General features: G+C 49.8%; 1 protein-coding gene and 1 long non-coding RNA gene across 2 annotated transcripts in view; one reads left to right on the top strand and one right to left on the bottom strand.

Annotated features, from left to right (window-relative positions):
• LOC142290409 (uncharacterized) overlaps positions 1-26,276 on the bottom strand; it is a 158,334-nt gene that overhangs the window by 47,405 nt on the left and 84,653 nt on the right. The window lies entirely within an intron of this gene.
• The window catches only part of LOC142290399 (macrophage scavenger receptor types I and II-like), a 127,324-nt gene that overhangs the window by 19,101 nt on the left and 81,947 nt on the right, over positions 1-26,276 (top strand). The window contains exons 4-5 of the mRNA XM_075334359.1: positions 16,754-17,106; positions 22,561-22,747. Of these exons, the coding sequence (XP_075190474.1) occupies positions 16,754-17,106; positions 22,561-22,747 (540 nt within the window). The remainder of the gene's footprint in view (positions 1-16,753; positions 17,107-22,560; positions 22,748-26,276) is intronic.

Here is a 26,276-nt window from a genome sequence, read left to right as displayed (position 1 = left end):
GCGAGGTACATTACCTGCGCTGATCTCCTGCACTGCTGACAGCACCTGTCACTGAGTTCAATGACCGCCGCCTTCACAGCCAAGTATCGCGAGAGGCCCGTGACGTCACCGCTAGTCAGTCTCTGGTCGGAAGCGAGAGAAGGTGATGTGACAAGCGGCGGCCATGGAGGACAGTGACAGCGTTGAGGTCGGGACTTCATCACCGCAGGTAAGCCGAGCGGGACCATGTGTGCAGAGTGTCAGGAGGACGTCAGTGTCGTGGACTGCATGGCTGGGGACGTGTGTGTGTGTGTGTGTGTGTGTGTGAGTGTGTGTGTACATGCCGCGTGCAGGAGGGGGGGAGTGAGCTGAGCGGGGAAGTGTGGGCTTCCTGCACGTAACTAGGATAAACATCGGGTTACTAACCAAAGCGCTTTGCTTGGATACCCGATGTTTATCTTGGTTACCAGCTTCTGGCAGGCTGCCAGCGATGGCTCCTGCACACTGTAGCTGTAAAAAGCCCTGCTTTTTGCTGCTAGAACCGTTCTCGAACGTATCTAGAACTATCAAGCTTTAGCAAAAGAAGGGAATTTTGTTTACTTACCGTAAATTCCTTTTCTTCTAGCTCTAATTGGGAGACCCAGACAATTGGGTGTATAGCTACTGCCTCCGGAGGCCACACAAAGTATTACACTTAAAAGTGTAAGGCCCCTCCCCTACTGCCTATACACCCCCCGTGGGATCACGGGCTCCTCAGTTTTAGTGCAAAAGCAAGAAGGAGGAAAGCCAATAAACTGGTTTAAGCAAATTCAATCCGAAGGAATATCGGAGAACTGAAACCATTCAACATGAACAACATGTGTATACAAAAAAACAGGGGCGGGTGCTGGGTCTCCCAATTAGAGCTAGAAGAAAAGGAATTTACGGTAAGTAAACAAAATTCCCTTCTTCTTTGTCGCTCTATTGGGAGACCCAGACAATTGGTATGTCCAAAAGCAATCCCTGGGTGGGTAAAATAATACCTCGTGATAGGGCCATAAAAACGGCCCTTTCCTACAGGTGAGCAATCGCCGCCTGAAGGACTTGTCTACCTAGGCTGGCGTCCGCCGAAGCATAGGTATGCACCTGATAATGCTTGGTAAAAGTGTGCAGACTCGACCAGGTAGCCGCCTGGCACACTTGCTCAGCCGTAGCCTGGTGCCGTAATGCCCAGGACGCACCCATGGCTCTGGTAGAATGGGCCTTCAGCCCTGATGGAACCGGAAGCCCCGCAGAACGGTAGCCTTCAAGAATTGGTTCCTTGATCCACCGAGCCAGGGTGGATTTGGAAGCCTGCAACCCTTTACGCTGGCCGGCGACAAGGACAAAGAGTGCATCCGAGCGGCGCAGAGGTGCCGTGCGGGAAATGTAGATTCTGAGTGCTCTCACCAGATCCAACAAATGCAAATCCTTTTCACATTGATGAACTGGACGAGGACACAAAGAAGGTAAGGAGATATCCTGATTGAGATGAAAGGGGGATACCACCTTAGGGAGAAACTCCGGAATCGGGCGCAGAACCACCTTGTCCTGGTGAAACACCAGGAAGGGAGATTTGCATGACAGCGCTGCTAGCTCGGACACTCTCCGAAGAGACGTGACCGCTACTAGAAAGGCCACTTTCTGTGAAAGGCGAGACAGGGAAACATCCCTCAAAGGCTCGAAAGGCGGCTTCTGGAGAGCAATTAGAACCCTGTTCAGATCCCAGGGCTCTAACGGCCGCTTGTAAGGAGGGACGATATGACAAACCCCTTGCAGGAACGTGCGTACCTGAGGAAGTCGTGCTAGGCGCTTCTGAAAAAATACAGATAGCGCAGAGACTTGTCCCTTAAGGGAGCCGAGCGACAGACCTTTTTCCAACCCGGATTGCAGGAAGGAAAGAAAGGTAGGCAAAGCAAATGGCCAGGGAGAAACTTCCTGAGCAGAGCACCAAGTTAAGAATATCTTCCACGTCCTGTGGTAGATCTTGGCAGAGGATAGTTTCCTAGCCTGTCTCATGGTGGCAATGACCTCTTGAGATAGTCCTGAAGACGCTAGGATCCAGGACTCAATGGCCACACAGTCAGGCTCAGGGCCGCAGAATTCTGATGGAAAAACGGCCCTTGAGACAGCAAGTCTGGCCGGTCTGGTATTGCCCACGGTTGTCCTACCGTGAGATGCCACAGATCCGGGTACCACGACCTCCTTGGCCAGTCTGGAGCGACGAGGAGGGCGCGGCGGCAGTCGGACCTGATCTTGCGTAGCACTCTGGGCAACAGCACCAGAGGTGGGAACACATAAGGCAGCCGGAACTGCGACCAATCTTGAACTAAGGCGTCCGCCGCCAGAGCTCGGTGATCGTGAGACCGTGCCATAAAAGCTGGGACCTTGTTGTTGTGCCGAGACGCCATTAGGTCGACATCCGGCCTCCCCCAGCGGCAACAGATCTCCTGAAACACGTCCGGGTGAAGAGACCATTCCCCTGCGTCCATACCCTGGCGACTGAGGAAGTCTGCTTCCCAGTTTTCTACGCCCGGGATGTGAACTGCGGATATGGTGGATGCCGTGTCTTCCACCCACGTCAGAATCCGCCGGACTTCCTGGAAGGCTTGCCGACTGCGTGTCCCTCCTTGGTGGTTGATGTATGCCACCGCTGTGGAGTTGTCCGACTGAATTCGGATCTGCTTGCTTTCTAGCCACTGCTGGAAGGCTTGTAGGGCAAGATACACTGCTCTGATTTCCAGAACATTGATCTGAAGTGTGGACTCTTGTTGAGTCCACGTACCTTGAGCCCTGTGGTGGAGAAAAACTGCTCCCCACCCTGATAGACTCGCGTCCGTTGTGACCACCGCCCAGGATGGGGGTAGGAAAGACTTTCCTATTGACAATGAGGTGGGAAGAAGCCACCACTGAAGAGAATCCTTGGCTGCCTGAGAAAGGGAGACGTTCCTGTCCAGGGACGTCGACTTCCCGTCCCATTGGCGGAGAATGTCCCATTGTAATGGACGTTGATGAAACTGCGCGAAAGGGACTGCCTCCATTGCTGCTACCATCTTCCCCAGGAAGTGCATGAGGCGTCTCAAGGGATGCGACTGGCCCTGAAGGAGAGATTGCACCCCTGTCTGTAGTGAACGCTGTTTGTCCAGCGGAAGCATCACTATCGCTGATAGAGTATGAAACTCCATGCCAAGGTATGTTATCGATTGGGTTGGGGTCAGATTTGACTTTGAAAAGTTGATGATCCACCCGAAACTCTGGAGAGTCTCCAGCGCAACGTTCAGGCTGTGTTGGCATGCCTCTTGAGAGGGTGCCTTGACAAGTAGATGTTCCAAGTAAGGGATCACAGAGTGACCCTGAGAGTGCAGGACTGCTACTACTGCTGCCATGACCTTGGTGAAGACCCTTGGGGCTGTCGCCAGACCGAAAGGCAGGGCTACGAACTGAAGGTGTTCGTCTCTTAAAACGAAGCGTAGAAAACGCTGGTGTTCTGGAGCAATCGGCACGTGGAGATAAGCATCTTTGATGTCTATTGATGCTAGGAAATCTCCTTGAGTCATTGAGGCGATGACGGAGCGGAGGGATTCCATCCGGAACCGCCTGGTTTTCACATGCTTGTTGAGCAGTTTTAGGTCCAGAACAGGACGGAAAGACCCGTCCTTTTTTGGCACCACAAACAAATTGGAGTAAAAACTGTGACCTTGCTCCTGAAGAGGAACAGGGATCACCACTCCTTCTGCCTTTAAAGAGCACACCGCCTGCAGAAGAGCATTGGCTCGGCCGGGAGGCGGAGAAGTTCTGAAGAATCGAGTTGGAGGACGAGAACTGAACTCTATCCTGTACCCGTGAGACAGAATGTCTCTCACCCAACGGTCCTTGACATGTGGCAGCCAAATGTCTCCAAAGCGGGAGAGCCTGCCACCGACCGAGGATGCGGAGAGAGGAGGCCGAAAGTCATGAGGAAGCCGCTTTGGTAGCGGTTCCTCCGGCTGCTTTCTTTGGGCGTGACTGGGCCCGCCAAGAATCTGAGCTCCTCTGATCCTTTTGAGTCCTTTTGGACGAGGAGAATTGGGACCTGCCCGAGCCTCGAAAGGACCGAAACCTCGACTGTCCCTTCCTCTGTTGGGGTTTATTTGGTCTGGGCTGAGGTAAGGATGAATCCTTACCCTTGGACTGTTTAATGATTTCATCCAATCTCTCACCAAACAGTCTGTCACCAGAAAATGGCAAACTGGTTAAGCACTTCTTGGAAGCAGAATCTGCCTTCCATTCCCTTAACCACAATGCTCTGCGTAAAACCACGGAGTTGGCGGACGCCACTGCCGTACGGCTTGTAGAGTCCAGGACAGCATTAATAGCGTAAGACGCAAATGCAGACATTTGAGAGGTTAAGGACGCTACTTGCGGAATAGATGTACGTGTGACAGTGTCAATCTGCGCCAAACCAGCTGAAATAGCTTGGAGTGCCCATACGGCTGCGAATGCTGGAGCAAACGACGCGCCGATAGCTTCATAGATGGATTTCAACCAGAGCTCCATCTGTCTGTCAGTGGCATCTTTAAGTGAAGCCCCATCTTCCACTGCAACTATGGATCTAGCCGCAAGCCTGGAGATTGGGGGATCCACCTTTGGACACTGGGTCCAGCCTTTGACCACGTCAGGGGGAAAGGGATAACGTGTATCCTTAAGACGTTTGGAGAAACGCTTATCTGGATAAGCGTGGTGTTTCTGGACTGACTCTCTAAAGTCAGAGTGGTCCAGAAAAGTACTCAATTTACGCTTAGGATACCTGAAATGGAATTACTCCTGCTGTGAAGCTGACTCCTCCACTGGAGGAGCTGTGGGAGAAATATCCAACATTTTATTGATGGACGCTATGAGATCATTCACCATTGCGTCCCCATCAGGTGTATCCAGATTGAGAGCGGTCTCAGGATCAGAATCCTGATCAGCAACCTCTGTCTCATCAAACAGAGAGCCTTCCTGCTGGGACCCTGACCAGTGTGATGAAGTCGAGGGTCGCTCATAGCGAGCTCGCTTAGGCTGTCTGGGACTGTCGTCCGTGTCAGAGCCATCACCCCGGGATGCATGGGACCCCCCCGGAGCACGGATGTGTTCCAAAAGAGGGGAACCAGGGAGCATTGAATCAACAGTGCCCATGGTCTGAGTTACTGGTCTGGACTGCAAAGTCTCAAGGATTTTAGACATAGTCACCGACAGTTTATCAGCAAAAACTGCAAACTCCGTCCCCGCCACCTGGACAGTGCTCACAGGTGGTTCTCCTTGGGCCACCTCTAGCAGAGGCCCCGGCTGAGCAAGTGCTACAGGGGCCAAACATTGCACACAATGGGGGTCAGTGGCACCTGCCGGTAGAACAGCCTTACATGCGGTACAAGTAGCATAGAAAGCCTGTGTCTTGGCCCCTTTGCTTTTTGCGGACGACATGCTGTTGTCTAGCAATCTAGGAGGGTATATAGCCAAGAATAGCGACCGTACAATGCAATGTATAGCATACAAGCATAAAGTACAAATGAACACTGCGGCACTAGTGGGGTGAGCCCTCGAGGGCTGCTTACCGCCCGCTGAAAAGCGGGTGTGTGACCGCCAGAATCCCGTGCCTGGGTCTCCCAGAGCTCGTGTCCCTTCTCCACTCAGACTGCAAACAGGAATGGCTGCCGGCGTCCTGTGAAGAGGGGCGGGCCGTGGGCGTGCCCCAGACAAAGTGCGGGAAACTAGCGTCCCACTGTGCCTACTGAGGGGGGTTGGAGTATGCTAAGCAGACTCCAGCCCTCGGCGCTGACGTTCTGACCAGCGTCCCGCCCTTCCCCTGACTGGCAGGCCTGGGGGCGGGAACGAAACGGAACTAGGCCGCAAAAGCCGGGGACTCGATTTATAAGCGCGGCCGTCGTATAAGCACGGCCAGCGCGGAAGTCCCCGGCGCACCACAAGTCCCAGCCGCACCGCAGTGTAAAAAACCGCCAGCAGCGGCCGGCGCGGCAGTTCCTAATACAGAAACTCACTCAGCAAAGCTGCAGTGAGTAAAGCACCAGCGCGCCGCGCTGCTGTCCCCGGCGCACTAACACACCCAGCAATGCTGGTGTGTGTGCGCGATCTGTACGGGGACCCAGAGTACCTTAATGTAGCAGGGCCCTGTCCCTGACGATACTCATCTCCACGTCCAGCAGATTCCCAGGGGCTGTGGACGGAGCACGGTCTCCTGTGCTTGGAGACCGATAGGATCCCACTTCACCCAGAGCCCTAAGGGGATGGGGAAGGAAAGCAGCATGTCGGCTCCAGCCTCCGTACCCGCAATGGGTACCTCAACCTTAACAAACACCGCCAACAAAAGTGGGGTGAGAAGGGAGCATGCTGGGGGCCCTAGTATGGGCCCTCTTTTCTTCCATCCGACAAAGTCAGCAGCTGCTGCTGACTAAACAGTGGAGCTATGCGTGGATGTTAGCCTCCTTCGCACAAAGCATGAAAACTGAGGAGCCCGTGATCCCACGGGGGGTGTATAGGCAGTAGGGGAGGGGCCTTACACTTTTAAGTGTAATACTTTGTGTGGCCTCCGGAGGCAGTAGCTATACACCCAATTGTCTGGGTCTCCCAATAGAGCGACAAAGAAAGGTCGAGTTCTAGTTTTATCTAGAACAGCCCCCAAAATCACTCGAGCCGCTAACTGGAGAACCTTGAAGCGCGAACCGCGCTCAACTCTAATTAAGATTTAAGATGAGCAAACCCAAAATGTAAGGTCGAGGTTCGTACCGAACACTTGGTGTCTGGGAATCAAACCTGAACATGGTCTTTTTTTTAAAAAAAATAAAAAAAAAAGTCTGTGCTCCAGTTTGGGTGTTTTAAGTATGCTAACCATTTGATTGAGTATCGGTGTGCTCAGGTAAGCTTGGTGTTCAGCCCAGTGAGAGCCACTTGCAATCTCTGAATGGCTCTCGTAGGGGGTCAAAACAATGTTATTGGATGCTGCGTGTCCCCCTGAAATGCTCTGTTTATGTCTGGTTCTATGTGGGTTTCCAGCCGGGCTACCCAATCAGTGACTTTGATTATGCTCATTACTTGAGTAGAGCCCAATACATCAGGTACCCATTGACTTATATCTGGTTTGGGGTCTGTGAGGTAAATCCGGAGATATGACGATAAATCATGATATTCAAGTATGTCAGGAAGCCCTCTCCTGGTGTCACCCCCCCTTTCCTTCACACAACTGGTTTAGCAACAAACTCCATGGCCATGTCCTGTGATATGGAAATTAGGTGGCTTTAGGACAAAGGACACAGGATGACTCCCTGCCGTCACCCTGTAACAAGAGTTGTATCTCATTAGCAAGGCTATGGAACTAGCAGACAGAACGACTCCAGTAAAAAATGGTTCATATCTCGCAAGCCATATTTCCGATAAATATGGCAACCATAAAAATGGTGTCTCCGCATGCAGACGATGCCGGCACACCCTTTTTATGGGAGCAGGACATTGGGAAATGCCCCAGGCGTGATATCAGCCAATGGGGAACTGGCAGACAGGTCATGAGTCCCCTCGTTCTGTAGCTAAATTCATAACTGTCACAATGAGAGCATTGGCGTCTGCCTACGACGCTCCCAGGCAAAGTTATGGCCAATATCCCCTTTGCTGGATAATTCTGATCCATGCAGGGGGAGTGGCAGTGCTTCCCTGTGAGGTCACTAAGGTAGGAGGGGACCTGGATCTGCCCAGGTTGATAACCCTACTTCGGCCATTTTCCAGTGTTCTTCTGCTCGGGGGCCTGGTTGGGAAAGACCTGTGAGGGAGTTCCTGGAAACCTGGTCTACAGCGCCCCCCTGTGGCCAGACGCAACAAGGTAACTGCTGGAACTGTGTATGCCTGTTTGTAACCCATGCTTTGATTGTAACTGTACTCTGACATATGTATATTCTGTAGATTCCCTATTGTATATATTGTAGTTTCTAGTGTGCTTTAGGCTGATTAAATTATATAATTAATCTTGGGCTGTTCTGTTATCTCGATCTTGAATCCCACGTCTGTGTGTTCGGCTAATAGTTACCGTAAATCGGTTGGTGGCAGCGAGTTGTGCCAAGGATTATTGTGGGGAGGCCAGTGAGATTCAGGGAGGTTTTATATATTCCGCCCGCGGAGGTCGGGGGAATATATACCCTACTCTCACCGGGGACCCTTCAATAATCGGCATACGTAGTATAGCGGCCTCCTTGCTTATTGTCGGGCAATTCCATAATTGGCCTGACTATAAGAGGGGCGCTAGAGAGCGCGTCACGTGCTCTGTCTGTCGGTCGGGAGGTATAAAGGAGGGGTGACCCCCACTTGTTACCCCCCGATTGTGACGTACTGGTAGCCAGCGCAGGGGATTTCTGAGTGACCCCCCCAGTGGTTTGTGACATATTGGTGGCATAGCGGTGGGATCGAGATAATAGTGTGTGTGAGTGTGAGACCCATACTCCCAGACACTAAAGACTGCCTGCAGCAGCTGTGGCTGCTGGGGTCTTCAGACTAGCTCAACACTAGAGTGTCAGAGTGCAGATACTGTAAGGTGTGTGGAGGCATCAGGTGTCAGTTCTGTGTCAGTGACCAAAAGTCTGCAAGAATGGCTGATGGCACCAGGAGCAGAGCTATGCAACTGGCCAATGCTAAAGCAGGAGCCGAAGAGAGGGAGGACGGTGCTGTGGGCAGTAATGAGGAGGTTGCCCACGAGTCCTCCAGGAGCTCGACGCCAGAAAACCGTTCTGCAGAGGACAGCGCACAAGCTGGCAATTATGGACAAGATGAGGAGCAGCTCACCCAAGGGTCCTCAACGAGCCAGATGCCAGCCCTCCGCTCTGCAAGGGACAGTGAATCACCAGGCTCCGCAGCGGGCCGCAGATCACCACGTGCCATTCCACCGAGCCTGGGAGGCTCGGATAGCCTTCTTCAAATGGCTATGGCCCTTCTCCAGGCTGGAGACCAGGAGGGCTACAAGGGACTCCTGGCAGAGCGCAGGGCAGAGCGGCAAGCAGCGCGTGAGGCTGAGGCTGCGGAGCGGCAGGCAGCGCGTGAAGAGCGCCAGGCAGAGCGTGACTACCAGCTGCAGCTAGCTCAGCTCCGGCCCTCATCAGCCACACGTGACCTTCAAGACACCAAACTTCCAAAGGTCCGTGTTGAGGACTTCCCAGTGCTGGAGAAGGATGGAGACTTGGACTCTTTCTTGACTGCTTTTGAACGGACTTGCTTGCAGCACCATCTGGACAAGGACCAGTGGGCCAAATACCTGACCCCCCGTTTAAGGGGTAAGGCCCTGGATATCCTTGGGGACTTGCCTGCTGAGGCAGATCAGGGCTACGACACCATCAAGCGGGCCCTGATCCAACAGTACAACCTCACTCCAGAGTCCTACCGCAAGAAGTTCCGGAGCCTACAGAAGGGACCAAAGGACTCCTGGGCTGACCACCGGCGGGCACTTGCCCGAGCTGCCGACCACTGGACCCAAGGCCTGCAGCTTTCCACCGGACCGGAGATCCTGGACTTGTTCATCACGGAGCAACTCTTGTGGAACTGCCCTGAGGATCTCCGCCAGTTCATCCGAGACCAGAAGCCAAAGGGGTCCACGGCTACAGCTGCCCTTGCCGATGACTACACCAACAACCGGGCCCCTGAGGCCAGGAGAGCGGCCACCAGCAGCACCTGGAGAGGGGGTAAGATGAATTCGGCGACTGCCCCACCTGCCCCTAGACTGCAGGGGGTGTCCCCCTCAACTCCCCTCTCCAGGCCCGTGGCGGAACCAAGACGGTGCCACCAGTGCAACCTACCTGGACACTTCAAGGCCATGTGCCCTCAGCGTCCCAAGGCCCCGGCTCCGTCCCCGTCCCAAGGGCCGCCCAAGGTGTATTGTGTGGGTGGGGGTGGTGGTAGGTCCCTGGACAGCTTCCAACCTGTCACCGTCGGCCGGTCTGTGACCATAGGACTGCGAGACAGCGCCTCGGAGGTGACTCTGGTGCGGCCTGAGATGGTGTCCCCCCAAGACTTGATCCCTGGAAAAACCCTCGCTGTCTCCGGGATTGGAGGCATTGACCCGGCACTGCCTGTTGCTGACATTTATGTGGACTGGGGCGCAGGGCGAGGGGTGAGGGAGGTGGGGGTAACTGATCGGATCCCTGCAAACGTGCTACTTGGGACAGATTTGGGGCAGATAACCTCCCAGTTTGGGCCCCCCCCAAGGGCTGAACCTTCAGCCAGTACTGACATGACTCCTGACAATGTTAATGTGTTATCTATGAATGATGTAAGGGAGGAGGGAGTGAACTCTGATATTTCTGCTTGCACAGACACCATAGACACACACGCAGCTGCAGCTGTGACAGGAGGGGAGGGGGTCAGAGAAAGGTGTGACAATGCCTCTACAAGTAACCAGCCTGTGAGCTGGGATCTGTTGCCCTCTGCAGGGATAAGCAGAGAGCAGGGTGCTGCAGGGGGAGGACCAGTGTGTGGGGTGGGGGCTACCACAGCAAATGTGGGGTCCCCAGAGATTTCACAGCGGGGTTCTGTTGCTGCAGGAGGGGAACAGGCAGGTGAGATTGGGGCCGGTCCAGGAGCGGAAGTGCTCCCAGGTAAGATCTCGGTGCATGGTTCCCCCACAACCGGGGTGTCAGGAAGCCAGGTAGGTCTGCCTGAACCGGCGACTTGGTCAGGAACGGAGGAGGAGCAGGCACGACCCACGGTCGCAGCGGCTGTGGCCGCTGTCACCCGCAGTGGGAGTGCTGGAAGCCAAGGGGCCTCCCGGAGGTCCGATAGCTCTTCCCCTTCTGACCAAGTGGCAGCCGAGTCAGGTGGAGGCCAGGACACAGGTCCCGGGGTACTGACTGAAGATGTGACAGTCTCGTCGATTCTGGCCACATCTAGTCAGGGGTTTCAGGCAGCGTTAGAAGCTGACGACAGCCTGAAAGCTCTTAAGGAGCAGGCGGCACAGCCTCCCTCGGACTCGGACCCGGAGCGAGTGGTCTGGGACCAAGGACGGCTGTACCGGGCCACGGTCCAGCAGGGTTCACCGGAGGCGTGGCCCAGGGACCGACAGTTGGTGGTACCCTATCCGTTCCGGACGGAGTTGTTGCGGATCGCACATGAGATTCCGATGGCCGGACACCTAGGGATCGCTAAGACCAAGGCCAGGTTAAACCAGCATTTCTACTGGCCAAAAATGGGGGCCGATGTGGCTGCCTACTGCCGTTCGTGTGAAACCTGTCAGAGAGTGGGGAAGGCGGGGCCACGCCCCAAAGCCCCACTGGTATCTCTGCCAATCATCGATGAGCCTTTCAGGAGGGTGGCTGTGGATCTGGTCGGCCCGCTGGCCATCCCCAGCAGCTCCGGGAAACGCTTCATACTGACGGTAGTGGACTATGCCACCCGGTACCCAGAAGCAGTGGCCTTGTCGTCCATTCGGGCTGACAAGGTGGCCACCGCATTGCTGGAGATTTTCTCCCGAGTGGGTTTTCCCCAGGAAATGCTCACTGACCGGGGGACCCAATTCATGTCCCAGCTGATGGAGGCCCTCTGTAAGCAAGTCCAGGTGCGACATCTGGTGGCCAGCCCGTACCATCCACAGACTAATGGCCTGTGCGAGCGGTTCAATGGCACCTTAAAGCAGATGCTTAAGATGTTGGTCGACTCCCATGGGCGTGACTGGGAGCGGTATCTCCCACACCTGTTATTTGCTTACCGGGAGGTTCCACAGGCCTCAACAGGATTCTCACCGTTTGAGCTCCTGTACGGGCGACGTGTGCGGGGCCCCCTGGCTCTGGTGAAAGAGGCTTGGGAAGGGGATTTGGCCACCCCTGGAGTGTCGGTTATCGAGTATGTCATGCGCTTCCGGGACAAAATGCAGGCCTTGACGCAACTGGTACACGACAATATGGCTCAAGCCCAGGCCGATCAGAAGCGTTGGTACGACCAGAACGCTTGTGAGAGGACCTACCAAGTGGGTCAAGAGGTGTGGGTACTGGTCCCCGTACCACAGGACAAGCTTCAGGCAGCCTGGGAAGGCCCATACCTCGTGTACCAGCAGCTCAACCCTGTGACGTACCTGGTCACCCTGGACCCTGCCCGTGGAAGGCGGAAGCCCTTCCATGTGAACATGATGAAGGCACATCATGAGCGGGAGGCATGTGCGCTCCCCGTGTGCAACCTGCCCGAGGAGGGAGAAGCGGAAACCCTCTTGGATATGCTAGCCCAGGTTAGGGCAGGCGGATCCATTGAGGATGTGGAGGTTGGCCACCAGCTCTTGGAGGACCAACGGTCCCAGCTGTGGGCCACCCTCCTCCCCTTCCGGGGGTTGTTTACCAACCAGCCCGGAAGGACTGACTTGGCTGTCCATCACGTGGACACTGGGGATCATCCCCCGATCCGGCGTTCAGCATATCGGGTCTCCCTGGAGGTGCAGCAACACATGCGCCAGGAGATTGACGAGATGCTGAAGCTGGGGGTGATCCAGGCATCCAACAGCGCTTGGGCCTCGCCTGTAGTCCTCGTCCCTAAGAAGGACCGAACCACTCGGTTCTGCGTGGACTACAGGGGGCTCAATGCGGTCACGGTCGCCGATGCGTACCCAATGCCACGCATCGATGACCTGCTCGATCAGTTGGCCGGGGCTCAGTACCTGACCATCATGGATCTGAGCCGGGGATATTGGCAGATCCCCCTGACTCGCAAGGCCAGGGAACGCTCTGCCTTTATTACCCCATTTGGACTGTACGAGTCCACGGTGATGCCATTCGGGATGAGGAATGCCCCTGCCACTTTCCAGCGGATGGTCAACACCCTGCTCAAGGGACTTGAAGGGTACGCGGCCGCGTACCTGGATGACATTGCTGTCTTCAGTCCCACCTGGGAGGACCACCTAGAGCATCTAGCACAGGTGCTCAGGCGGATCCACCGGGCAGGTTTGACCATCAAGCCGGGAAAGTGTCAGCTGGCCATGAGCGAGGTCCAGTACCTCGGTCACCGGGTAGGTGGGAGAACACTGAAGCCCGAGCCTGAGAAAGTGGAAGCCATCGCATCCTGGCCCACCCCCAGGACCAAGAAGCAGGTGATGTCCTTCTTGGGGACCGCTGGGTACTATAGGAGGTTTGTTCCATGCTATAGTAGCCTGGCAAAGCCCTTGACGGACCTCACCAAGAAGAAGCTGCCCTCTGCAGTCGATTGGACAATGGACTGCGAGACAGCCTTCCGGGCCCTAAAGGACGCCCTGTCCAGCCCGCCCGTGCTACAGGCAGCCGACTTCACGCGGCCGTTTGTAGTACAGACCGACGCCAGTGACTTCGGCCTCGGTGCGGTGCTCAGCCAGGTGGACTCTGCGAGCCAAGAGCACCCAGTCTTGTACCTGAGCAGGAAGCTGTTACCAAGGGAAGTTGCCTATTCCACGATGGAGAAGGAGTGCCTGGCCATAGTGTGGGCCCTGCAGCGTCTGCAACCCTATCTATACGGGCGCCACTTCATCGTGGAGACGGACCACAATCCCCTCAGCTGGTTGCACACCGTCTCTGGGACGAATGGGCGATTGTTGCGATGGAGCCTTGCGCTCCAGCAATACAACTTCACCATTCGCCACAAAAGGGGCCGTGACCACGGTAACGCAGACGGGCTGTCCCGACAAGGAGAGGTCGCGGACGGGCGCACGGGGGAACACCGGAGTGTGCTGCCCCCTAGCGCCCTCAAAAGGGGGGAGGTGTGAGGTAAATCCGGAGATATGACGATAAATCATGATATTCAAGTATGTCAGGAAGCCCTCTCCTGGTGTCACCCCCCCTTTCCTTCACACAACTGGTTTAGCAACAAACTCCATGGCCATGTCCTGTGATATGGAAATTAGGTGGCTTTAGGACAAAGGACACAGGATGACTCCCTGCCGTCACCCTGTAACAAGAGTTGTATCTCATTAGCAAGGCTATGGAACTAGCAGACAGAATGACTCCAGTAAAAAATGGTTCATATCTCGCAAGCCATATTTCCGATAAATATGGCAACCATAAAAATGGTGTCTCCGCATGCAGACGATGCCGGCACACCCTTTTTATGGGAGCAGGACATTGGGAAATGCCCCAGGCGTGATATCAGCCAATGGGGAACTGGCAGACAGGTCATGAGTCCCCTCGTTCTGTAGCTAAATTCATAACTGTCACAATGAGAGCATTGGCGTCTGCCTACGACGCTCCCAGGCAAAGTTATGGCCAATATCCCCTTTGCTGGATAATTCTGATCCATGCAGGGGGAGTGGCAGTGCTTCCCTGTGAGGTCACTAAGGTAGGAGGGGACCTGGATCTGCCCAGGTTGATAACCCTACTTCGGCCATTTTCCAGTGTTCTTCTGCTCGGGGGCCTGGTTGGGAAAGACCTGTGAGGGAGTTCCTGGAAACCTGGTCTACAGCGCCCCCCTGTGGCCAGACGCAACAAGGTAACTGCTGGAACTGTGTATGCCTGTTTGTAACCCATGCTTTGATTGTAACTGTACTCTGACATATGTATATTCTGTAGATTCCCTATTGTATATATTGTAGTTTCTAGTGTGCTTTAGGCTGATTAAATTATATAATTAATCTTGGGCTGTTCTGTTATCTCGATCTTGAATCCCACGTCTGTGTGTTCGGCTAATAGTTACCGTAAATCGGTTGGTGGCAGCGAGTTGTGCCAAGGATTATTGTGGGGAGGCCAGTGAGATTCAGGGAGGTTTTATATATTCCGCCCGCGGAGGTCGGGGGAATATATACCCTACTCTCACCGGGGACCCTTCAATAATCGGCATACGTAGTATAGCGGCCTCCTTGCTTATTGTCGGGCAATTCCATAATTGGCCTGACTATAAGAGGGGCGCTAGAGAGCGCGTCACGTGCTCTGTCTGTCGGTCGGGAGGTATAAAGGAGGGGTGACCCCCACTTGTTACCCCCCGATTGTGACGTACTGGTAGCCAGCGCGGGGGATTTCTGAGTGACCCCCCCGGTGGTTTGTGACAGGGTCCAAGAACAAATTTAGGTCATGTCTAGGTACTTTTAACAAAAGTCCGTCTGAACACGGCGAACCCGAACATACACAGGTCCGTTCATCTGTAATTAAGATCTGTTGAGTTTCCGGATCATGGATCCAAACTTTGAAAGTCATTTAGTTATTGCATATTCCTTATGATATGGTCTCCTTCATGCTGGAGAAAGCATTGTTCATAACCAAAGTGCTTCATGATCTTTGGAAGACGTTGCTACTGGAGGATGATTAGATGCTAATCTTTATTCATGACAGTGCTTTAAGGAAAAATTATGAGTGAGATGACTCTCTTGAATGAAAATCCCCCTCACATGAATGGTCTCTGGATGCTTTACTGTTGGCATGATGAGGACTTATGGTAGCGCTCACCTTTTCTTCTCTAGACAATCATTCTTCCAGATGTCTCAAACAGTCTGAAGGGGGCTACATAAAGCAAAAAAGTCAAGGTATTTGACTATAGAGGACTGAGGTAAAGTTATTTTCTCTGATAAAACCATGACTAAAGGCCCCGTCACACTAAGCAACATCGCTAGCAACATCGCTGCTAACGAACAACTTTTGTGACGTTACTAGCGATGTTGCTGTGTGTGACATCCAGCAACAACCTGGCCCCTGCTGTGAGGTCGTTGGTTGTTGCTGAATGTCCTGGGCCATTTTTTAGTTGTTGCTCTCCCGCTGTGAAGCACAGATCGCTGTGTGTGACAGCGAGACAGCAACAACTAAATGTGCAGGCAGCAGGAGCCGGCTTCTGCGGAGGCTGGTAACCACGGTAAACATCGGGTAACCAAAAACCCCTGTCCTTGGTTACCCGATATTTACCTTTGTTACCAGCCTCCGCCGCTATCACTGTCAGTGCCGGCTCCTGCTCTGTGCACATGTAGCTGCAGCACACATCGGGTTAATTAACCCGATGTGTGCTGTAACTAGGAGAGCAGGGAGCCAGCACTCAGTGTGCGCTGCTCCCTGCTCTCTGCACGTGTAGCTGCGTGCGCTGGTAACCAAGGTAAATATCGGGTTGGTTACCCGATATTTACCTTAGTTACCAAGCGCAGCATCTTCCACACGGCGCTGGGGGCTTGTCATTGGTTGCTGGTGAGCTCACCAGCAACTCGTGTAGCCACGCTCCAGCGATCCCTGCCAGGTCAGGTTGCTGGTGGGATCGCTGGAGCGTCGCAGTGTGACATCTCACCAGCAACCTCCTAGCAACTTACCAGCGATCCCTATCGTTGTTGGGATCGCTGGTAAGTTGTTTAGTGTGACTGGACCTTAAGTAATTTTGGGTCCATGGCCAGGAAACTCGCCAGATTTCAATCACATTAAGAACCTGTGGTCAATCCTCATAAAGTTGGTGGACAAACACAAACAAAGAAATCGTGATAAACTTCAACCACTGATTAGACAAGAAGGGGTTCTATTAATTCAGGATTTGTCCAGAAGCTGATATCTAGCATGGCAGGGGAAATTGCAGAAATCTTGTAAATAAGAATCAAAAAGTGGAAAATATTGAGTCTTTGCATAAACTTGATGTATTCATGCCCAAAAGTGTAAAAAAAAGTATGAGCTGCTTAAAACTGGGATTCAGTAATCATAGAAACATCTGAGTAAAAGATCTAAAAACACAAAAACACAAAATTTAGTGGGAACCAAATTTTGTATCAATTTCAAAACTTTTAGCCATGATTATACAATGTAAAGTGTAAAATGTATGTTTTGTGCTTGGTTTCTCTCCTGCTTTGTAGGACATTCTGCTGCTTTTGAACAAACTACTCAACAAGAATTCCAAAAAAAACTTCATACTGAAGAAAATAAGACAGAAATAAAGACGAATGACATGCACGATTACATTCAGGTCATATATGAGTTACAAGATAATCTCTCAACTTGCAAATCCCAAACCTCACTAAACTCTGAAGCCTTGAAAAACCTAAATCAGATGATAGATAATGCCACGCTACAGTCAAAGAAAAGCCAAGATCAAGTCCAAATTGTGCAAAATACAGTCAAGCTCCTAACAGCTTCACTAGATGACAGCAAAGTAAAAATGGATGACATAAACACAACAATTTCTACAAAGTTCTATCTAATAGAAGAGGTATGTTAATTCCTCAAATACACATGCTTCATAATATGTTTTAAGTTTGTTTTTTATCCAACATTTTACTTTTTATTTCATAAATCAATAATACACCTAAAGTTAACAACTTTGTAATATTTTTTTTATCAGAGAAATCTGCTTTTTCCCATCCTGGATTGATCTTTCACTCTCAATTCTGGGTAAAATCTTTCAAATCTATATTCAATGAATACTGAAATAGAAGATGACCGTTGGTGCTTTTAAAATTCCATGGAGGAAGGAGGAGCTGGAGGCTGACGCAGACTATTTCTCCTATAATGACAGCTATAGTTCTCCATAAAACTTTATAAACATCAGTTGTCATCTCCTATCTTAGTATTGGTAAAATCTGTATTAACTGAAGACAGAATTTACCCATAAACTGAGAATTTTAGTAATGAATGATCAGTCCAGGAGTATAAAGAAACAGATTTCTGTAATAACAAATATGACAAAACTTATTATTTTCATGCGTGTTATTGATTTAGGAAAAAAAATAAAATTACGGTTACTCTTGAAGGAAACAAGATCATCTCAAATAGAAATTTTAGAGAATTTTTTGTTCCTGTTGAAAGCATTGTCTTGGGAAAACAAGCTCTGTTCATATACCAAAGAGATATGGACATCATAGAAGAAAGTCATAAAGCAGAACACCGTTTGTGAGATTGGTAAGATGTTTCGGCTGAGCTGTCCCATCCTTGTGTGGAAGGAAAGGCCACATAATAATGCAACGTTTTAATCAAACACAAAAATATATGGTCATGGCTGTTCCTGGTATGAAAGCAAGACTCATCTTCATTTACTAATATTCTGCATGTAAGATAGTCATGAATATTCACCAGCAACTATATTTTTTAAAGTGGGCTTCCCACCAAGACAGACCCAGGCTATTTGATCATGTAAAGGGGTTCTCCAAATAACAAACTTTAGCTATTAAGTTAATTTTAATCAATGGATTTTGAAATAATAAAAATGTACACAATCGGATGTTTAAGTTTTTTTTTCCTGTGCTGAGATAATCTTATAAATGTGCCCCTGTTATGTACTGTGTAATGGCCGTGTCTGCCCATGCAGGGACATGGTCTGATCATACCACACCTCCTGGGCCACGGAGGAAGTAAAAAAGTATACAGACATTACAGCACAGGATCACAAATAATTCTTTCTTTAAAAGAAACCTGTCATATGCAATTTGCACCCAGAACTAGGAGCAGTTCTGGGTGCATATTGTTATGCTGTACAAGGGCTAGCAAGACGTAGTACAGTGTAATACCCACTAGGTGGCAGCAAAGTAGTGAAGGAGAGACAAAGAAACACTGTAACGGAAAGTCAGCTGAAGTACTTCAGAGTAACTTCAGCAGGCAGTTAACAGGCGAACCATTAGAGGGCAATAGATAGTCAAAGAGTCAGGGTCTAGCCAGGAAAGTCGAGTCACTGCAAAGGCAGGATCAATATCAAAGTCAGAAAACGGAACCGAGTCGGAAGCCGGGAGATCAGATATGCAGAGGGAAACACAACAACAGACAGGAGCAGGAAGTCAGAGACCGGGACAGTAGCAGGGAGGAAGAACAGATCGGGAACACTCACCAGAACAAGTATACAAGCTGCAAGGCAGAAAAATCACTGGCACTGAGCCATAGGTAGAGCGGCAATATATAGCATCCTGGGATCCAGTATGAGGCAAGGGAAGTTAACCCCTGACATGACCAAGCCAGGGTTGGGTGTAACCAGCAGCAGGGAAAAGCCGGCCTAGATCATGACACATATTAGTAATCCCTGCCTAATTGTTCCTGTATACACTAGTATAAATAAACAAATCTTTAGAAAAAGTATTTCTAAAGATCGTTTCTTATATGCTAATGAGGCCCAAGACTAGTCGCAAGGGTGTGAGTTCCCTTGGCTAGTTGGCCCACATAGCATGTTAGCATGCCCCTGTGGGAGTACTAAGAAGTGGAGAAGAAGTGGAGAAAAAGTGGAGAAAAAGTGGAGAAAAAGTGGAGAAAAAGTGGAGAAAAAGTGGAGAAAAAGTGGAGAAAAAATTGAGAAAAGGTGGAGAAAAAGTGGAGAAGTGGAGAAGAAGTGGAGAAAAAGTGGAGAAAAAGTGGAGAAAAAGTGGAGAAAAAGTGGAGAAAAAGTGGAGAAAAAATGTAGAAAAAGTGGAGAAAAAGTGGAGAAAAAGTGGAGAAAAAATGGAGAAAAAATGTAGAAAAAGTGGAGAAAAAGTGGAGAAAAAGTGGAGAAAAAATGGAGAAAAAGTGGAGAAAAGGTGGAGAAAAAGTGAGAAGAAGTGGAGAAAAAGTGGAGAAAAAGTGGAGAAAAAGTGGAGAAGAAGTGGAGAAAAAGTGGAGAAGTGGAGAAGAAGTGTTTGTTCATGCCAGATGGGAGATAAATAATTTTTTACCGGCGCTGTCATTTACTGTAACGTGATCATCGGTGTACGGTGTATACCTGTGATCACGTGAGCGGGGACCGGAAAAACCATCCTGAATCATGATCTCCAGGGTCTCAGCTAGCCCTGAAACCCCGGAGATTTTCTGACGCCGGGGGGCGTTATTCACTTATTTCTGCCTGCTCTTTATAAACGGCAGATCAGAATAACGCTACATTAACATGACCGATCCATTTTTGCGGTCTGCAAAAAACAGTCCGTTTTTTTTCACGGGTGCATCCGTGTGGCATCCGTTTCCGTTCCGTAGACGGTCCGTATGTCATCTGTTTGTCATCCGTGTGCCTTCCGTTTTTTTTGTGTACTGCAAAATAGCTGAAGGAGGGTAAATGCATAAATTTACCCAGGATCCATAGCTTCATCCTACATGAGGCGGTCACATGTTCACTCCAGTGCCATTTTGTACTGCTTTTCACAGCGTAGAGCGCTCTGGTGATTTTCCTGTGCTTGCACACTTCATATCAGTTTTTCTGTCATTATAATGGCAGAAAGACACATAATGTCCCACTCTCCTGCATTTTGTAATTTTGCACCCTTTGGTGCCTTTCATGTGGCACTAAGGGGTGCTTAGCTTTGTATTTAGCCAAAAAAATGAAAAAAAAAAATGACGTAGGGTTCCCCCTAGTTTTGTAGCCAGCTAGGGTAAAGCAGACGGCTGCAGCCTGCAGACCACAGCTGGCAACCTCACCTTGGCTGGTAATCCAAAACTGAGGGCACCCCACGCTGTTATTTTAAATTAAATAAATAATTAAAAAAAAAAACACGTAGGGGTCCCCCCAAAATTGGATCACCAGCCAAGGTAAAGCAGACAGCTGGGGTCTGATATTCTCAGACTAGGGAGGTCAATGGTTATTGGACTCTCCCCAGCCTAAAAATAGCAGGCCGCAGCCGCCCCAGAAGTGGCGCATCCATTAGATGCGCCAATCCTGGTGCTTCGCCCCAGCTCATCCCGCGCCCTGGTGCGGTGGCAAACGGGGTAATATATGGGGTTAATACCAGATGTGTAATGTCACCTGGCATCAAGCCCTGGGGTTGGTGAGGTCAGGCGTCTATCAGATACCCGACGTCACCAACCCAGTCAGTAATAAAAAAAAATAGACGACTAACACATTTTTATTTGAAAAAACACTCCCCAAAACATTCCCTCTTTAACCAATTTATTAGAAAGAAAAACAAATCCAGGTCTGGTGTAATCCAAGGGGTTGCCATGACGATCCACACTGTCCCAGTCAATGAAGAGCAGGATGTTCCCCATTGGCTGGGAGAGCAGTGCAGTGACCTGAGCTAACATCAATGGGTCAGCCCAGGTCACTGCAGGGGATGACAAGTGCTGCTGTCAGCGATGTACATTACCTGCGCTGATCTCCTGCACTGCTGACAGCACCTCTTACTGAGTTCAATGACCGCCGCCTTCACAGCCAAGTATCGCGAGAGGCCCGTGACGTCACCGCTAGTCAGTCTCGGGTCGGAAGCGAGAGAAGGTGATGTGACAAGCGGCGGCCATGGAGGACAGTGACAGCGCTGAGGTCGGGATGGCGGGACTTCATCACCGCAGGTAAGCCGAGCGGGACCATGTGTGCAGAGTGTGTGTGCAGAGTGTGTGTGTGTGTGTATGTGTACATGCCGCGGGCAGGAGGGGGCGGAGCGAGCTGAGCGGGGAAGTGTGGGCTTCCTGCACGTAACTAGGATAAACATCGGGTTACTAACCAAAGCGCTTTGCTTGGATACCCGATGTTTATCTTGGTTACCAGCTTCTGGCAGGCTGCCAGCGATGGCTCCTGCACACTGTAGCTGTAAAAAGCCCTGCTTTTTGCTGCTAGAACCGTTCTCGAACGTATCTAGAACTATCGAGCTTTTAGGAAAAAGCTCGAGTTCTAGTTCGATCTAGAACAGCCCCCAAAATCACTCGAACCGCGAACTGGAGAACCGCGAACCGCGCTCAACTCTAGTAATAAAGGGATGAAAGAGGGGCTTTTTTGTTATTTTATTTAAAATAAAGGATTTTTCGGTGTGTGTTTTTTCACTTTACTTACGGGTTAATCATGAAAGCTGTCTCATAGACTCTGCCATGATTAAGCCGGGACTTAAATGGCAGCGATCCACTGCCATTTAACTCCTTACTACCTGGACTGCCACCGCATCACGGTAATCTGGAAGAGCCAGGGACACTTCGGGACTGCCGCATAATGAGTGCGACAGTCCCGGGGCAGATGCGGGCTGATATTCTCGGCTGCGGGAGGAAGGGGGGGGCATTAACCCTGGCCCTCGCCCTCCCCAGCCTGAGAATACCGGGCCACCGCTGTGTGTTTACCTCGGCTGGAAGGTAAAAATACAGCGGAGCCCGCGTTTTTTTATTTTTATATGTCCGTTTGATTTCTATGTGTATTCTATATGTCTGTGTGTGAATGTGATCTGTGTGTTTTCTATGTCTGTGTCTGTGATGTGTGTGTGTTTACTCTCTGCTCCGTTTCCTCTTCCTGTCATAATGACATCACTTCCCTGCAAAACACAGGCAGTGATGAACATTACCGCAGGTAAACCGCGGCTATACCGAGGGTAAACCGCACATCATTTGCTACCTTCGGTATACCCGCGGTATTTTGCAATTACATTACAGTGAATGAAGTGAAATATCGCAGGTACTTGCGGAAAAGAAGTGACATGCACATTTTCTCAAGAAATTCTGCAGAAAGAATGTCCTTGAGAAAAAAACGCAGTGTGCACACAGCTATTTTTTTCCCCATAGCTTTTGCTGGGAAATGTCTGCAGAAAGGCTACAAACATTTCTCAAGAAATTTCTGCAGTAAAACCGCGGGTAAAACCGCGGGTAAAAACGCAGTGTGCGCACAAGGCCTTAAACATGACGTTTTTGTGCAGATATTTGATTTAAAAAAATTTACAAAAAAGTCACCAACATCACATGCTTTATTCCAACTCTAACATAAATATTACTGTTTTTAAACTTTTCAACTGTCCTTTTTTTAAAGGAAATTGGGCAACAGAACACATATTTTCGGAATGCGTCCATAGATTTGACTAATGTGAAAGAGAAATATATTATCCTGGAACAAGAAATGAAAGACGAAGTGAAAATACTGAATCAAGTCACGAATGACCTCAAATTAAAAGACTGGGAACAGTCTGCTACATTAAAAAACTTAACACTTGTTCAAGGTAAGATTTTTAAAAAAGGGATTTTCTTATTTCTTGTAATAAAATATTATTTTCAGTAGTAATAAAATACCAAATAACATTGCATATTAGCAGACATACGAGTCACAGAGCAACGTGCATTATTAGTACACTGGATAGGTACAACAACAAACCAATAGATATATAGGATGTTGAAAAAAAATATTTAGTCAGCCACTAATTGTGCAAGTTCTCCCACTTAAAAAGATGAGAGAGGCCTGTAACTGACATCATAGGTAGACCACAACTATGAGAGACAAAATGAGAAAACAAATCCAGAAAATCACCTTGTCTGAGTTGGCAAGATTTTTTTTGCAAATTACGGTGGAAAATAAGTATTTAGTCACCTAAAAACATGCAAGAATTCTGGCTCTCACAGACCTGTAACTTCTTCTTTAAGAGGCTCCTCTGTCCTCCTCTCATTACCTGTAGTAATGACACCTGTTTGAACTTGTTATCAGTATAAGGCCCCTTTCACACGTCAGTGATTCTGGTACGTTTGTGCTTTTTTTTAAACGTACCAGAATCACTGACATACGCAGACCCATTATAATGAATGGGTCTGCTCAGATGTCAGTGATTTTTCACTGCACGTGTCTCCGTGCAGCGTACCCGCGTGTGCGTGATTGCTACACGGAGACATGTCCATTTTTTTCTGGCATCACTGATGTTCCACAGACCACGCAGTGGTGTGGTCTGTGAAACACGTGCCAGAAAAAAACGTGCATTTAAAATAATAAACATTTTAACTCACCCGGCGTCCAGCGATGTCCTCTGCAGCCCGTTCTCCCTGAAGCTTCTAATCCCGGCTGATTACTGTCGCGCATATTCATTATGCGCGACACAGCCGACCTGGAAGCAGCTGCTGCAGGGGTCACCGCCGGCCGGATGCTGCACCGCGGGAGGATTCAGCACCACGGAGAGCGGGAGCGGGCGCAGGTGAGTTGATTTCTAAGTGCAATCACAGGCCACGGAGAACGGAGCCTGGATTGCACTTAGACAACCCACGTGTGCCGTGGTTCACGGCACACGCAGGGACATGTGCGTGTTTTACACGCCAGTGAAAAACGTCACTGTTTTTCACTGACGTGTGAAACGGGCCTAAAAGAAACCTGTCCACAACCTCAAACATTCACACTCCAAACTCCACTATGGTGAAGACCAAACAGATGTCGAAGGACACCAGAAACAAAATTATAGCCCTGCACCAGGCTGTGAAGACTGAATCTGCAATAGGCAAACAGCTTGGTGTGATGAAATCAACTGTTGGAGCAATAATAAGAAAATGGAAGACATATAAGAACACTGATAATCTCCCTCGATCTGGGCTACACTCAAGATCTCACCCCATGGGGTCAAAATGATCACAAGAAGAGTGAGCAAAAATCTCAGAACCACACGGGGGACCTAGTGAATGACCTGCATAGAACTGAGACCACCATACCAAAGGCTACCATCAGTAACACACTATGCCACCAGGGACTCCTGCAGTGTCAGACGTAGTCCTCTGCCTAAGCCAGTACATGTCCGGGCATGTCTGTAGTTTGCTAGAGACCATTTGGATTATTCAGAAGAGTACTGGGAGAATGTCATATGATCTGATGAAACCAAAGTACAACTGTTTGGTAGAAACACAACTCATCGTGCTTGGAGGAGACAGAATGCTCAGTTGCATCCAAAAAAACACCATACCTATTGTGAAGTATGGGGGTGGCAACATCATGCTTTTGGGCTGTTTCTCTGCAAAGGGACTAGAACGACTGTACATGAAAGAATAAATGGGGCCATATATCATGAGATTTTGAGTGCAAACCTCCTTCCATCGGCAAGGGTATTGAAGATGAAACATGGCTGGGTCTTTCAGCATGATAATGATCCTAAACACACTGCCAGGGCAACAAAGGAGTGGCTTTGTAAGAAGCATCTGAAGGTCCTGGAGTGGCCTACCCAGTCTCCAGATCTCAACCCCATAGAAAACCTTTGGAGGGATTTGAAAGTCTGTGTTGTCCAGCAACAGGCCCAAACATCACTGCTCTAGAGGAGATCTGCATGGAGGAATGGCCTAACATACCACCAACAGTGTGTGCCAACCTTGTGAAGACTTACAGAAAACGTTTGACCTCTGTCATTGCCAACAAAGGATATATAACAAATATTGAGATGAACGTTTGATATTGACCAAATACTTATTTGCCACAATAGTTTGCAAAAAAAAATCTTGCCAAATCAGACAAGGTGATTTTCTGGATTTGTTTTCTCTTTTTGTCTCTCATAGTTGTGGTCTACCTATGATGTCAGTTAAAGGCCTCTCTCATCTTTTTAAGTGGGAGAACTTGCACAATTGGTGGCTGACTAAATACTTTTTTTTCCCCCAATATATACACTTAATACATATTACATAAATATTTTTCATCAGATGAGGCTGGTGTACTTACTTTTAAGATCCATGTCAGAAATGGCCGTATAATCCTAAAGTTAAAATAATCATTTTTTGAGTCCAGCTAAAGCTAATGTCAATATCAGGCAGGAAAACTTTCACAAATGTAATTCCTACCAACTATTATAAGAAGCTAGATGTAGGACCCAAGTCATACAGTGTAAGGGCAATGGTAGCAAATACTAAGGAAAAGGATGTAAACAATTGACTTTGCAGAAAGTAAAACAAATGCCTTAAAACATTCTCTCTCATTATTCTGACATTTAGCAAATATAAATAATTTTGGTTCCTAATTGACCTAAAATGGGAAAGATTTATTCTGATTTCATGTCAGATAGTGAGAAAAACCTGCAGATGTGTCTTTTTAGAGAGTGGGTGGAAACTTCGAGTTTCAACTGTATCAAATTCCTAAGGCTAAAGGCCACTTTACACGCAGCGACATCACTAGCGATGTTGCTGCCGATCGCACCCACCCCCGTAGGTTGCGCTTCACGGGCAAATCGCTGCACGTGGCGCAGAAAATCATTAGTCCCCGTCACACATACTTACCTGCCTAGCGACGTCGCTGTGGTCGGCGAACCGCCTCCTTTCTAAGGGGGCGGTTTGTGCGACGTCACACGGCAGCCGTTCAATAGAAGCGGAGGGGTGGAGACTGCCGAAAGAAAGAGACGCCCACCTCATTGCCGGAGGACGCAGGTACGGTGTTGTTCCTCGTTCCTGGGGGTGTCACACGTAGCGATGTGTGCTGCCTCAGGAACGACGAACATTCTGCGTCCTGCAACAGCAACGATATTTGGGATTTGATCGACGTGTCAACGATCAACAATTAGGTGAGTAATTTTGATCGTTATCAGTCGTTCGTACGTTTCACATGCAACGTCGTCGCTAACAAGGCCGGATGTGCGTCACAAATTCTGTGACCCCAACAATATCTCGTTAGCGATGTTGTTGCGTGTAAAGCCCCCTTGAGCATCAATATGTGTACAGAGGGACAGGGGAGACTCGCATAAGCCCATGTTGTCTTAATACAGACAGTACTTAATTTTAACTAAGATGCGTTTAACAACATTTGTA

The sequence above is a fragment of the Anomaloglossus baeobatrachus genome, chromosome 1 (assembly GCF_048569485.1).
Source record: "Anomaloglossus baeobatrachus isolate aAnoBae1 chromosome 1, aAnoBae1.hap1, whole genome shotgun sequence".
NCBI lineage: Eukaryota > Metazoa > Chordata > Amphibia > Anura > Aromobatidae > Anomaloglossus > Anomaloglossus baeobatrachus.
The sequence above is the reverse complement of the archived record's forward strand: the minus strand, read 5'-3'. Positions and strand labels throughout refer to the sequence as shown.